At 40.9% G+C, this 15444-nt stretch overlaps 1 protein-coding gene across 1 annotated transcript in view; it reads left to right on the top strand.

Moving 5' to 3' along the window:
- Positions 1 to 581: 581 nt before the first annotated feature.
- The window catches only part of phlpp1 (PH domain and leucine rich repeat protein phosphatase 1), a 50707-nt gene continuing 35844 nt past the window's right edge, over positions 582 to 15444 (top strand). The window contains exon 1 of the mRNA XM_015000510.2: positions 582 to 2489. Within this exon, the coding sequence (XP_014855996.2) occupies positions 887 to 2489 (1603 nt within the window). The 5' untranslated portion in view covers positions 582 to 886. The remainder of the gene's footprint in view (positions 2490 to 15444) is intronic.

Below are 15444 nucleotides of genomic sequence, written 5' to 3'. Positions count from 1 at the left end.
AAATACAACAAGATGAGAGCGTATCTGAGCCGTGGCCTTGTGAAATGGCGTCCTGATGAGATGGTGCCGAAGTAGTTTCACTCGACACCACTAGTCGCAAATAACAAGATATACAACCAAGTTTATTTTAGCCATGGATTCGAATGTCAATTATTTGCAATACAATGAAATAAACAGGCTGTTTTTGTTGAATTATTAGAAAATATGGGTGCGTTTTTTTGAATAGCTTAGATAGCAGTTCACTGTCGGCAAATTATGCTTTCATATTCATTGCAAACAGAGTTCACGCAACAAGTAAAGAAAACTATAGCATGCGACTGCCTCAGGCTAATGCCAAACATTTATAGGAGCTATGTTTACGCCTCTCCTCAGTTCACCGCCCTGCTCAACTGAAACAGAACAAAGGAATTATGGGAAACGTATTTCTTGCATATTTTCCCTCAGTAGAACTCTTATTGTGGCGAACACATTTCCCAGAATTCCCTGCGTTGTTGTTAGCGACCCCATCTTGTGCCCTCCTCATGAATATATATCAGCCAGTATTTGCGTAGGAGGTCTGCCGACGTTCATTTCATATTCTAGCACTGTATTTTGGGACGCACGGTACAGTCACGTCTCCGCCCCGATCTGCCCCCTTAGCGCCCTGCCTCTTCCCAGCGAATTTAATCGGGTAAAATGTTTTTTTGGAACCGCGGAGAGCACTTCGACGGGGAAAAGACGGCGAGAAGTGAATGACAACTAAGGGCATAACTCGGCAACGCCGCCTATTTGGCGGACATTTATCACGTCGGGGACATTTTAAGGCTTTTAAATGTAGGGGGTTTCAGGAATAACCCACTGCGCACCGCTATTTATTGAGAGTGGGGGGTACTTTTCTCTGACAGAGATGGAAAGTGTGCAGGCTGTCGCCGAGGATGCGCCGTCAGATGGAGGCGCGACCAAGTTAATGAAGAAGTCCGGCGGGCCGTCTGTCGCCCGGGGGACTCCAGCGGATGATGGCGGTAGACGGTCGGCACCCTCCCGCGCTGAGACTAAGAACGGGAATAGCCTATCTCATTCCGCCTCCATGCCGGTGACTAGTGCGTCAAACCGGGCCGTGGCGTCTAATGGCCGGGGCTCGTCCAGTAACTCCAGCTCCCTCCTGTTGAGACGGCGGCGCTTGAAGAGGAACCTCTCTGCCGCAGCTGCAGCAACAACTACCGCCGCCAGCTCAGCTGTCACTGCGAAGATGAGCTCGGCCCTATCCTCCGCGTCCCTTCACACCCGGAGCCTGGACAGGAAGACCCTGCTGAAGCACCGCCTGAACCTGCAGCTGCAGCCAGCGGATCGCGAGTGGGTGAGAGCGGATTTGCACCGGGGCTGCATTCACGTACACGACAGGCTGACGTCCTCATATCCCAGGCCAGTCCTTTGCACTATGGACAACACAGCCGGCGAGGTGGCGCTCCGTTTGAGTAAACTCTGCAGCAAGTCGAGCTCGGTGATGCGCATATTTTGTAAAGATACCTCCAAGACTGACCAAAATGGCAACTGCAATGTGAAGTGTGAATTTAATGACGATTCCTTTCATGCGAAAGACGGGTCACTAAGAAAGTGCAACCAGCAGACTTCCTTAGGATCTGCAGAAGTGAGTGGGCACCCCGGTGACAGATTGAGGCTGCTGCTTATGGAGAATGCAGATGACAGGCAAAAGCAACAGGAAGTTGATGGGAAACTTTTCACCCCCGAATCAGAGTCACAGGATAACATAACCTGCTCGCTGTCAGACCTGAACTCCAATATGGATATCCATAATGATGACGATTCGGAGCATAGGAATGGCGTGGACAGCTACGGATTAAACTCTGGCTCAGATGTGGAGAGCAGTGCGTTTGATGACCTGAGCTCAGGGGCCCGGCTCAGTGAGCACAGAGACTCCCTGAGTGATGACATGATCCTGGGAACAGAAGCATCCATCCTCAGCCCCTCGTTTGACAGTGCCACAGAGGGCCACGACATGTATGGAAGTTCCTCAGACGAGCTGGAGCTCGACTGTCCAGTGTCTGGCTCAGGCATTGACCACAGCAATGGCATCTCAGCTGTCACTGCGAGCTACACGCAGTGCAGCATGGGGCATTTAGATGACATGACGAAAAACGTGGGCCCTGACAGCAGACTGAACTCACACAGTTTGGGCAGCCTGCCACCCAGCAGTAGTGGCGGCTCATTGTCAAGATTCTGCTCAACAGATATTACACCTGGCATTCAAGACTGTGGTCAAGATGCTGTGAAACAGGAGCCGACAGCACTCCAAAATGGAGATTGTAGTGATACCAGCTCCACACTGTATGTTCAGCTGCATGGTGAGGCTGTGAGGAGGCTTAGTCCAGATGAGAGGCCTCTGCAGATCCAGAATGAATTTCTGTTTAAGCTTGGATTTAAGGACCCTTGGAGAGTTCAAGAGGAAGGACTCAACACAGAAATTGGTTCCCTGTTACGTTTTTATGCAGGTAAATTTTTACATATTGTGTTTCTGCTCGCACCAAAACCTGTTGAGGATGCATTCTTATTATGACAATTAATTCTGCAGTGTTTATAACTGGTTGTTAACCTGTATCTAGGCCTAATTGAGGTACACATCATTCTGTTGATTTCTCAAGTGCTGTTGCTCTACAAACAGTGCTTCTCTGGCAAGATACATGCTATGTTACTTTAGATTAGAGATGCACTCATCAAGTTTTTGGCAGCTAATGCTGATTTCCATTCTTGTTTGTTCTTGTAGAAATGTGACTTTCTGATTCAGATTATTACAGTTACAGTTTCCTTCTTGGAGGCAGGAGTTTTGAATCAAACAGGAAATGAAGGAATTACAAAATTCACAGTTTATTCATCAAAGCTCATGTACCTAACCTTTATCTGATTTGTATTAAAACTCGAAAGTGCATCAAAGTACACACGTTTGGCTTTTGGTGGGAGATGGATGCACAAAATAAAAAATAAAAAATCACATTGTTCAGTAACTGACTTGATGATTACTGATCAGAGGAATGGGAGAAATTGTCCATTTCCAATACCGGGATGACTAATTGCTGCATCTCTACTTTGGATGGATGTTATTTAATATTTCCTACTCTGACTTTGTTTGCTCATTGGTCACAATGAGCCGTGATTGTGATGCAGAGGTTGTTAGCACTTGTCTAAATTTACCTTGCCTCAGGAACTTCCTCTGATCAATCAACGTATTTATTTTTCATTTCTTCCGGCTTTAACTGTCTTTGTTGGCCTGAAGCAGCCCACTTTGCTCCCATGGACATGCATGACACTGCCACAAAGGCATTCAGCACAACTTATGGTGTGCAGACATAAGGGGCCCTTTCCGGCTTTTGGCCCATTATCATCCAAATGAAAAGCCTGAATGCCTTTGTGGTTGGATGGAGAATAGCGGTGGGAGCGGTATGGCCTGGGAGGACCATAAACCCCCTCTGTGGACTCTGTGAGTTTAAGTCATTGAGATGCTGCGCAATGCCTGTCCTATTGGCATCCAGCACAACTACTGTCACACTTACTGCTTGCCAAGCTGAGTTAACGTGCTGCTCCGCCGAAGCTCAGGAAGCCCCCTTTTTCTTCACCAGTATTGCTACGATTGTTGGAAGAGGAGGCAGGGGTGGCTGAAATGTGCGTCTGGTAAAGATGTTTGATGAACAATTGTTGGCACTAAAGTTTGACATATGGAGAGCTCCCGTAAGCTAAAAATGGCCTCATGTTTTTGAGTTCGCAATCACACACACTTTACAACCTGTGGTGATTCTTAAACTTCCTTGCTGGTGTGCAGGATTGATTTTGTTAGGATGGCATTACATGATTGGCTATATAAAAATTCATGGAAGTTAATTGGGATGTGCATTAAAAACAATGTCTCGGATGAAGCATACATGAGCCTGTGTAGGGAGATCAAACGATGCAGTGGGCCAAAGATGCCTTGATGCTCTTCTTAAGGTAATGCCTCTACATCCCATGTGAGACAGCTCAGCAGCGGTCACTTGAGATAGCCTCCAGCTCTCATACTCTCGAGAGTGCCACTCAAAACCCGGGCTGCTCATTCTGCAAGTGACCTAACTTCCAAGCACATATGTGAAAGGACAATGACTAGGACTCTCAGACACACAAGCTTGTCCTGCATTTGAGAAAGAAGGACCGATGCCCTTGTGACATGTCTGTTGACCATTTCTTTATGCAGCTGAAGCATGTGAGGAATGTACGCTGGCTTCTCTAGAATGTTAGGCACGTCTGCTGAGCAGGAAGTGGAGGAAGGGGATTTTGGAGGCGGGGATGCATGAGGGTGATAGTGTGCAGACACATGTAGAGCTTGTTTTGAATGGTTGTTCTAAACAGATAGGGAAGATACGACTGACCTCGGCTGACAGCAAGGCCGGTCCCCTGTCACTCCAGAGGCCTTTTTTTTTTCTCTCTCTCTGCATGGCTGTTCACGCTGAGCGACCTTTGATACAAGAAGTCCAACATACAAACCATGCATAATTAGCTAGTTGCTGAACAACAGTGTAATGCAAATTTTATTGGTACACAAATACACTTAATAGAAAGGCAGTATGCTTTGTTATGGTGCTAATATGAGTGACACATGAGGTACTCCGCATGATTAGACTTGCAGTACTAAGATATACAGAGCCTGTTAAATGGAACAGTTGCCATGGTGCATTATGCCAGGTTGTCTGGACAATGCAAAGATCGGTTTGACTTGGAAGAGGTCAGGGCATGCTTAGAGTGAACCGATTCTGCAGAGGCCAGATGAGAAAACACACTTTGCCCCTCGTACACACGCACTCGTGCACACACATGTATAGAAGGACGACTAGATCAAAGGGCCGCTGTCCTCTTTGGCAGGCCGATGAGGGATCCTTTCAGAACTGCCCACAGAGGAGTCTCTTGTAATGCCTGGTCAGCTTTATTAGAGAAGAAAGAAGTAAGAAAAAAAAATCTGTCATAAGAAAGATTGGTTAAAAAAAAGAAAGAAACTAAAAGTTAAGTAGTTCATGCAAATTATGTTCCAGAGAAGTCCACAACTTGACAACTATATAAAGTCTGGCTTTTCTGGAGATTTGATGTCTGTTCTCTTTTTTTTTTTTTACAGTTACGGTTTAATTGCCCATATGTGTAAAATCATGCAGTAGAAAATGATTCGAGAGTATCTACTGCTTTGATTGGTGTTTTCACCCACCATGAATGAGATTTTTAAATACAAAATGTTTCTTAACTATTTTGAAAACAGTGCTTTTCCTAAAAAGAGTAATTAAAACCTCGTAGATTTCTTGACCTAGAAACATATAAGGTATTACTTTTTGTGTATCAAAGCTGGTGGCAATTTCACAATGTGTCACTGTTTACCAAGCTTGGCATGGAAAATGATTCTTGCAGAACAAAGCGGTAATGCGCAGTGGGAATGCTCATGATGATTCCTCCTTCATGAGAAATAGGTGCACTAGGACCTGTATATAGCACTTAACCATAGTAGTAAAAATAACACTCGTTATAACTGTAAAGCTTGGTTTCTCAAAATAACATTTATAGTGCATTACTTTTTTATTACATCAAAAATTCATTGCCAATGTTCTTGCCTTGAAATAAATAATATTTTAGTGCTTGTTGGCTCACTGTTATTGAACTTCTTACTCAGCAAATCCCGTCAATATCTCGAGTTTATTACTTTGAGCTCAAGCCAAACTCCTCAGCAGACATTTCCAGGAGTATCTGGGTTAACTCCAAGTGCATTTTATTTTAATTTGCAAGTTTAATAGTTTTATGAATCTGAACAGTAAATGACTGTCAAGTCAAGAAGCAAGAAGAAGCCTCACACTTACAATATGCCTCATTTACTCCCTTATGACTTTCCTCATCACTAGAAACCTGTTTAGAGTTTACGTTTCGATAGCAGATCGCTAGAAGCTTTAATAAGTGTGCAACTCCAAGATGATGCTTAGTTTAAAAACACAAATTTTGTTTCCTTTGTTCAGATTAAAATACTAATTCAAAAGAGAAATTTTGTAAAATGCAAAAACATTTTCTCAGTGTAGCTGAGAGAGATAGATGGCATATGGCCTCATAAATGAAAGAAAACAGCAACAGCATGTTGTCGTTTTCAAAAGCAGTCGTCGTGAAACTTACTTGTGCAGATCGTTCTGAAATCTCAGCTGTGAACTCCATATTTGCCTTGTTGCCTCTGGGAATGTCTGAGGACGCAGCAGCCAGTGGCGTGATGACTTAAAACGTCTCTGCAGGGTTTAAAGGCTTAATGAAGCTCCCAGCTTTCTCCAGCAGGCTCTGTGGCAGCTATTAAGTGAAGAACCAGTCTCTCTGTGTTGTCTGTGCCACGTCGCTCCTTTTGTACAGTCAGCGCGCCAGATTGCTCCCACACTCGCACTTTTTTGCACTTATATGAAAATAATTTTCAGATTCCCAACAAGCTGTAGAGTCTTCTTTTTTTGTTGTTGTTGTTGTCGTTTCCATTTGTTCTATGAAGGCTTCTGTCCATTGTGTTAATATCCCCTCATTTTGTTTCGCTCGTTTGCATTTTGGTATGTTGAAATAATCTATTATGAAGTCTGATGTTCAGGTGTCATTTTCTCTGAGATTTATTAGATTTGAATAATCATTTATCCCCCCTGTATGTGACGGAATCTGCAAATATCATTTGCAGAATTAAGGCTCCCCAATTCATACCTTTAATTGTGCTTGCTAAAAGTATTTTGAAATGGCCTTTATTTTTAATGGCCTAATTATGTATAATTATGGCATAAAATTTCACACGTTTCAGACCTCAAGTTTATTTCTCATGTCATTTAGCCACTGTGAAGCATTTTCTCTCAGAAAAAGCAAGCAAAGTAAGCAAAATGTTTTTGTTGTATTTTACCCCCTGTTAGATGTTCAGGTCTGTGGGACCTGTTTTCTCTTTTTATTGTAGCAAAGCAAATCAAAGTAATTAATTTTTCAAACTGAGACTCATTGGCCTTGGGTCATTTTTCAGTGAAGAACATAAATCAGAAAAAGAAATTGATGACCACCCACTATACACCCTCCCTACACATTTACGTTACTTTCAGGGTGTTCGGGTCCACCAGACCCAGAGCTGATTTAAGTGTGTGTCTTCATGCTGTGCTTCTTTCTAGGCCTGTTGTTTGTGTGTGGGCTTGTGTGTGTGTGTGTGTGTGTGTGTGTGTGCGTGGGTGTGTGTGTGTGTGTGTGTGTGTGTGTGTGTGTGTGTGTGTGTGTGTGTGTGCGTGTGTGTGTGTGTGTGTGTGTGTGTGTGTGGGAGGAAGAAGTGGAAGTTGGGGGTCCTCTGGGTTTGTGTGTGTGCTTGTGTATACTACATATAGAGGACCATTTTCACCAACAAAGGGAGTTCATTCGTGGAAACTGAGGACATCTTCCTGATCTTTAATTTGTTCAATTGCACTACGCTCTACTAGTTAGGTTTGAGGAACAGTGAGAAAAAAAAGTTTTGGTAAAGGTTAGGATTAGGAATATACTTGCAATGGTTAGAGTTAGGAAAATGTCTAAGTTTGGCATTCAATAACTTGTTATAAAGGCTTACAGATAAATTTCCAGGTAAAAATACATGTGAATTTATGTTGAATAGAAATTTATTTTTAAAATGTAAATGGTTTTTGTCATAAAACAAACATGAACAAGTAGTATTTTTTTTTTGTAAGTTAAAAAGCAAAAAAAAAAAGATCAACCATATTGCTGTTTCTTTTGATGGAATTGAAGTGAAATGAACATGTTTTTGTATGTTAATGTAAAAAGCCTTTTTTGTGTTGAATTTGAACTGTAAAGTGCAGACAACAGAGGCTGTGTAACCAAAGTATGAACACCTTACAAGGATTAGGACTGTTTTTTTTTTATGTGCAAGTTGTTCAAATCAAGCTGAATCTTCAGCTGGATCTGTGCATCAGCTGAGTCAGACTTTGAGAGGATAGCATTTTCAGCTCCTGGGTGTTACAGCTAACAGAACTGTTTTTGTTTAATATAGATTGCCTTCATGGCCGACATTCCATCCCCTCTCTACTTTCAGACCAAATCTTCCTCCCTCTCTCAATTTCTCTCATGATCGATCCACCTCCCCCTCCTCTCGCTATCTTTTCTTGCATCTCCTCCTCCCTCACACCATCTGACAGATTCCATTTATCTTCCCATATCTCTGTTTTCCTCTATATTATTGCCTTCCATTCCAAGATCTGCTGGTCGCCCTCATAAATGCCTTTAAAAGCATTCATGAAGGGACATGACAAAACACAGCTACTGTACCAGGAGGTTGTAAATTGTCTCTTGGGTGTGGGATGGTATGACCCTGGTCTGCTTACACAAAAATGTACAACAAAAATTTATATATAATCATATAAGAAAAGCAACCATTTATTTTACTGTTAAAATAACATACAATTGTTCCACGAGTTTATAATTCCTGTAAGTTCTTTATTTTGATTTAGATAAATAGACTGAAGTATAAAAATGCAATGCAAACAAGCTAAATGTAGCAGTAGACAGAAGTATAGCAAGTTGCAGTAATGCACAAATCACAACATTAAGTTTTCTGCATTGTTCCTGCACTTTGCAGAGTAATTTGACCAGTTAATGCAATACCAGCAGAATATTGTGTTTATATGGTGCAAACCTGCATGGAAATTCATCACATGAGAAACTTCAATAAGGGATATAACGAAATTCTTGGCAATATAAGTTTTCAAGATGATCATTATTCACAGGTTGCTTCATCCTCAGCTTGCACATTACTAAAATCGGGGCAGGTGGCTTGTCAGAATAAGCTTCTTGCTCATATATAAAGCTGAAGTGCTTGCAGGTTAATTGCTCTTTCTGTATAAGTTGTTTTCCTCTAAAAAAAAGAAAGAAAGTCCTTTAGACCAGATGAGATTGCTTCAGAATCCACATTGGAATCTCTCCACTGTTGCAACTCCAACATAGTGTTTACAAAGACGACCAATCACCTTAAAACTTTTGTATTGGTGTAGAGTAAGGAATTTTTTTAGTGCAATAAGATGTTTTTAGTCTATTTCAGTTTTTTTTTTCTAGCCAGCTTTTTAAAGACCTTGACTTTTTGTGAAAAAGTTACAAGTTCCTCATTTTATTTAAAAAATGCCTCTATGGCTATTTACATCAACAAGAGTGATGGGTGATGGTGTTTTAGTTAAGATTATCTATTTTTTGCAACACTTTTCCAAACAAGCATATTTGTCTTTCTTGCAAGCAAGGGATAAGTGCAGCTTTCCCTCAGCCAGCTGACCAGCAGTGTGCATTAACAGGTGGGAAGAAGCAGCCCTACGTTGCTAAATTCTCCACAAAGTAACACGTCATTAAATTGACTTTAAACTATAAGGGATGGAAAGTCACAGCTGTCTTGAAATCCTAACTTCTTTTTTATCTCGGTATACCTTTGAAACGGTAATTGGCCAGCGCCTAGTCCCCATATTTTCTTCTTCCCATTTAAGGAGAAATACATTAACAGAATGCATAGCTGTATTTGGGGCAGGGAAGTTGGCAGAAACAGAAGGGGAAATGATTTAACTAAAGTCCTCCTCGCTTTGCTCTTAGCAACCGAATCTAGGCTAAACAATGTCAGGCTAAGCAGGCACCTCTTAGACATAGATCTAGGAAAATTAGCTGTAAGGGGAAGCGGCTTCTTTGGCCTTGTGGGAGAATCCTGACCTCTCAGCTGTCTTCCAAGCTGCCCTTGCCAACTGCTCCCCAAAATCCTCACATGGTTGAACTTGTTGCCCATCAGCAAAGGCATTGAAAAGGATCCCTCCATGGGGAAGACCGACTGTTCTCGACCTGAGCACCAGCCACAGTTTGGACTGCATGCATGAGGGAGGATTAGAGCCACGCCAGCAGGGGCTCACTATCCACGGCTTTGATCAGCAACAGCACAGCCTAATAACAGACAACATCTGCACCTCTCTGCATTAAAGAGGCCCAAAAATCCCGATTAGGGAACACGAGGCCCGCATGCCTGCTAGTGTACAGGACAGAAGTGTGTCAGTTCCTGGATGGGAGGTTTTTAAATACCACCACTCCACTGGTGCTTATGCTGATTTGTTGTACAAAGCCAGGGTCTCGAGAGAGGGGTTTTTGCGCTGTTGCTTCTTAGCATTTCATTTTATCTAACGTTCTGTGAGCAAACGCAAAAAAACAAAAAGACAACAACTGTATTTGCAGGGTTCCGTCTGCTAAATTAAATATTTAGCCATCAGAGCCAAAAAAAAAAAAGAAAAAAAAAAAGACCTGTCAGGAAAAAAAGACGTTAGTTTGATTGAGCAAACAATGATTGTTACTGAAGTGTGAGGAGACTGATGCCAACTTTATGTTTGCATCATCCGGATACAGCAAGATAAACTGTTTGGGTGGAGCTTGGGCTATGTTCCTAATAAAAGAGGACATAGTTGTTAGTATGAACTGACCTAGTTTAAAGTTCATCTGTACTTCTCCGAAAATGCTGAAGTACAAGTCTAATGCTTCCTCATTGGCAAGTGAGTCTAAGATAAAAGGCTTAAAAGGAGCTGCCGTGATACAGCCACATGCAAATTTACATATATTACAGCTGCAGAGAACTTCAGCTCACTTTGCATTTGACAGATAAATCCACGTCATTCTATTTTCCTCACCTTTAATGTGCAACGTTAGTTTTTTGATTAACTCTCAATAGAGGATTTCTTAATATCCACTAAAATGTGGGGGAAGGCAGAGGTGATAACAGGAAACGCTCTGCATTCAAAAATAGTTCTTTTATAAAACATGTTCTGCAAGACCATGAAGCAGCTGCTTAAAGCTATGAGTGAGACGCTTGTGGTTGTTATTATGAACCCAGACTTACCGGTTATTATTTGACATTAGAATTGTAATAAAATATTATTGTTATTATTATTTGGTCACATTTGAGAGTCAAAAAGTGGCCTTTTTGACTCTTCTGTAATGCTTCCATAACTTATAACTTGCATAAATTACATAAATTACATGCTTGGATTCATCAGGTAACAGAACATATTATAACATTTATATTTTGTATCAGCTTGTTATTATTAGAAGAAAAAAAACAGTCAGCCTTTTGAAGGTTTAACAGTTTGTCATGAAACTATCCCTTTTCTAAAACTTTGTAAGTCAGTCTGTAAATTTAAAGACTTTTAAAACACTAAATTTATGAAAGCAAGGTAAGAGGCTGCTATACTGTATTAAATGGCACCAGTGTTACCTCAGTGCGTCTGAATTCTGGAGAAGTAAGTTTCCGCCAAAATATACTGGGAAGAAAACACTCCTGCTGTTTCTCAATCATTAACGTGGGAATTGTCTCCTGTGGGAGCAGTTTGATAATTACCCAAGTTCTGGAAAAAAACTGACAGGCACCTGTTGTACCAGGAAGTATCCTGTCACTTTCCGTCATCACGTGCTTTTCCTTGCACAAGCTTGTCTTGCATGGCCCAGCTTCCAACTCCAACTGCAGCTTGTTTTTTTTTTTTTAATTGTTTATTTAAATTTTTCTTTTCTTGCATTGCTTACTGCTTGTCCATCTGGTTGAAAGCGTTCGCTCTTTAGTTTTCTCACTGTCACTCCCTTTTACTCTTACACCCCCCTCTGAAACCCCCGCTGCCCGCACCCCCTCCCTCCACTTCTCCCTCAGTGCCACTTTGTTCACATGGCCCCTGCATGTGACACAAAGCTGTGCCAGAACACCCCGGATGCCCGTCTCAGCCCTCCGCTGTTCCAGGCCTTGTTAAATTTTAAACAAAACAAAAGGGAAGGGAAGAAGGGAGAAAGAAAAGAAGGAGAAAAGTGAGCACGTGGGGCCTGGGGAATGTGCAGCAACATCACAAACTCATTCATTCACTCGCTCTGTCCCCCATGCATCATCAGGCAAGCACGGCACTTTGATTCTTGTGGTCTCCTGCTCGCTCTCTCTCTCTCCCTCCTTGCTCTGTGAATGTCCTGCTGCTGCTTCTGGTTGCTTCTGAATGTGGCCTTAACCTCAGATCTGGGGTCTGATTACCTCCAGGCTTGTCCTCTAGTGGTATTTAAGAGCTGCCATTGCCTTCGCAACAGCAGCTCTTTCTCATAAATATCCACATGCTCACATTCAAATCTAAAATTTCACACATATATGACAGAAGTTTATTGTATTATTTTTTTTTAATATTGGGTATTCTCATACTCTCATTACCGGTAACTTTTTCACCATCAGAGAAATAATGTTGCATGGCTGCCTTCTGCATGCTCAAATGTCTTCTGCATCAGACATTTGGCACGTCAGAGGATAATGGAAAACACACAGACTACAATGGAAAAGGAGTGTGTGCAGCCTTACCAGCTTCGAGAACCACCTTGAAGTTGTCGTTTTTTTGTATAACTTTATCAGTCAATATCGTTGTGAAGGAATTTTGGCCCACTTTTTCCCTTCAGCACTGCTGTTTTGTAAGGTTTGTGGGAATTTGTTTCTGCACAACTCTCTTAACATCCTTCCACAGCATTTCACTCAAGTTGGCATTTTGACTTTGACTACACTTGACAGGTTACAGTTGGTATGGGGTGTTTGCGCTGATATGCTCTGTGCAGACTTCTTAACTTTGGTCTCATCTTTCCAAAATCCATTGTTCAATATGCTTTTAGCTTTTTCAAATGCATGTGTACAAGCCTCATAGTCATGCTAACATCATAGTTTGTGAGAGAAAAGGGTTTATCATGGTTTATCATGGTTCTAAAAACCCCTTTTTTCTTAGTGTGCAGTAATGAACTTTAACATCTGACATGAGGTCTGTGAAGTCTGAAATAAAACTTTTTGGTTATTTGGAAATTCTCATTGCCTTACGCAGCCAGATATATTTGGGTTAATAAGCTGAGAAATTCTGTCTTAGGAAGACTGGCTGACATAATGTTTCTCACTGTAACATTGTTACTTTCTAAAATTTGCTTTTTAATCATTCCCAGATTGTTTGGCAAACATGACTTCTCTAAAGCTCCTAATGTCTTTCCATCTTGGCATTATATTGGTGATAATGTCTGCTGTTGATCAGATAATTAGGTGTTGGTAAGAAACACTGTCCTGCAACCTGCCCCTCTTTAAACATGAATTGATGTACTCAGTTTTTAGTTCTTAATTCTGAACAATATATAAAAACCTTACCAAATAATGTACTTAATGTATCTGATGTTGAGGCTAATCAATCCAGGGATATAATTTCTGTCATTGTGATCACACATACCTGTTGCAATGGAACCTTCTTGGTATCATGCATTGTGCCGACATGCGTTATTTCAGCAACAGTTTTTCTTAACGGGAAAAAACATATGTCCTATAGTTATGGTATAATTATGGATCTGTATAAATTTAGCTATGATAAGCACAGTAATGGTAAATGGAATTAAATTCTTTATTGCTTTTATGACCTACAGTTAATCATGCCAACTTTACAAAGAGGACTTCAGCTTGTGGAGTTTTGATATCAAATGGCACAAATGTTTCATGCTCATGCCATCGTATGTGAGCAAAACATGTTCAGACAGGAGCCCGAAGCAGGCTGCAACATTCTGTTTATCCCACCAGTCAAACACACGCGCACACACACACACTTCCTTCTGATTTTACAGTACAGTGGTTTCGTTCTCATGCCAGCCCTATTCTAGTTCTGCATCTATGAAAACGTTGCTGCTGCATACTTAAATGGGTCCCCCCTGCTAAGGAAACTGTCTGCTCTGTGATTTGTTGCACATGCTCAGTGCACACTGAAGACATAAAATCACATTTGTTCATGGTGATTATCACTATGCCGCACACAATTATTTTATGATTTACTATAATAATGCTACCCTACAAAATTGGGATAAAAAAACAAATTTACAGCAGTAAAAATAAAACTTGTTAAAGTTTGTTTTCCATATTTTAACAGATATTAAAATGAAACAGGAAAGTCTTTTTCATTTTGATGGCTAATCTCACATTGTTTCCACTTTTGATCTGCTTGTGACCCGGTTGTTTCTGTGCATTTATTAAAGCCTTAGATTTTGAGTTTATGTTGCATCAGCTTCGCTGACAGAGATATGCATGCTTAGGCCCATTCTTGATCGCAAAAAGAGTAAGGAGACGGGGCTTTTGTGGGAGAGCAGCAGTTGAATAAGCGTGGGTGTAACTTCTGACATTGTTTGTGTCTCAGGTTGTCAGATCTGATGCACCCATAATTAGGAGTTTTGCCAAGGATGTCAATAATTTTAGCCTGAATTTCTTTTAGTTTTAAGTTTTACAGATTAGGGATAGGACCTGGAATGTCTAACTGTCCAAAAATGATCAAGTGTATCAGGAAAAACAAGAATAAAAAAAATAAATTGTCATGTCTGTCTGTGTGATACAGCTTTGACAATTAGATTATGTGCATCAGTTCATCTCATTTTTGACCGTTTTAAGTGATCTTCTAACTCACATTTCCATCGGCCTTGAGGCAACTCGTTCATTAGGTTATTTAATTAACAATATTCAGCAGAGCCTAATGGAGGTTCCTGCTGTATTATAGAGGATAATTATGATCATCATTTTTACTTCCCAGATAGCTTAATTTTTCTCCGTAACAAAATCTATTTTTATTACCACTTTTGCACAAGAGGATAGACCCTCTGACCATCTTAATATTTTGACGACAGGGGGAATGATAAAAGCATATGATAAAAAGGACAAAAAGAAGGCTTTATCATGCCTCTTTTTTTTATTTGCATCAACAACAAACATTTCTATAAGGAGGACAAAGCCTGCCGTAAGTGTGAATAAATACAGAAATAAGTAAATAACTCAATATCTATGCCAGTAAATTAAACTTTAATCATGTAATGTCACATGAATTAAAATTAAAGTTTTAATTTATATTGTAATTTTGCCTCCAATTTGCCCTTTTTTTTAATCATTCATCGGCGTGTTGTTTTAACCCGCTTATTCATGCAGAGTCATGGGAGGCTGCTGCTCAACAGCAGCGGCCTTTGAGCAGCAGAACCGGTACAACGGGGCCAGGTTCAGATTATCACGGCTGGGTGACATTGTTTAAAAATAAAAATCTCCCAACTTTTTCAAATCTGTCTTATGATTTATGATTTTAATCTTTTTTTCCCCCCCTCTCTTAAGAAGACATTCCGAATGACACAAAGTATTTTCTAAAACCTACTTTTATTTTAATTATCCATTCTGGAAGTTAATAAAAGCTATAAAACATTCTTGTAAAAACAGATAATATGCTAATATCACAGTGAATTATAGACACTCAAGAACCACAAACTGGGATGCAATAAGGACCTCAGGCTGGGATTCAGACCCAGACTCCCCTTGCTGCATGGCAACAGTGATTACAACCCAGCCAGCATACCTAGGTGGGCCCCATATGGGATAAAGGAGGACAAACAATATGGGTCCTA

Source organism: Poecilia mexicana, unplaced genomic scaffold, assembly GCF_051168715.1.
Source record: "Poecilia mexicana isolate PSO_F unplaced genomic scaffold, ASM5116871v1 scaffold_17, whole genome shotgun sequence".
Classification (NCBI taxonomy): domain Eukaryota; kingdom Metazoa; phylum Chordata; class Actinopteri; order Cyprinodontiformes; family Poeciliidae; genus Poecilia; species Poecilia mexicana.
The sequence above is the reverse complement of the archived record's forward strand: the minus strand, read 5'-3'. Positions and strand labels throughout refer to the sequence as shown.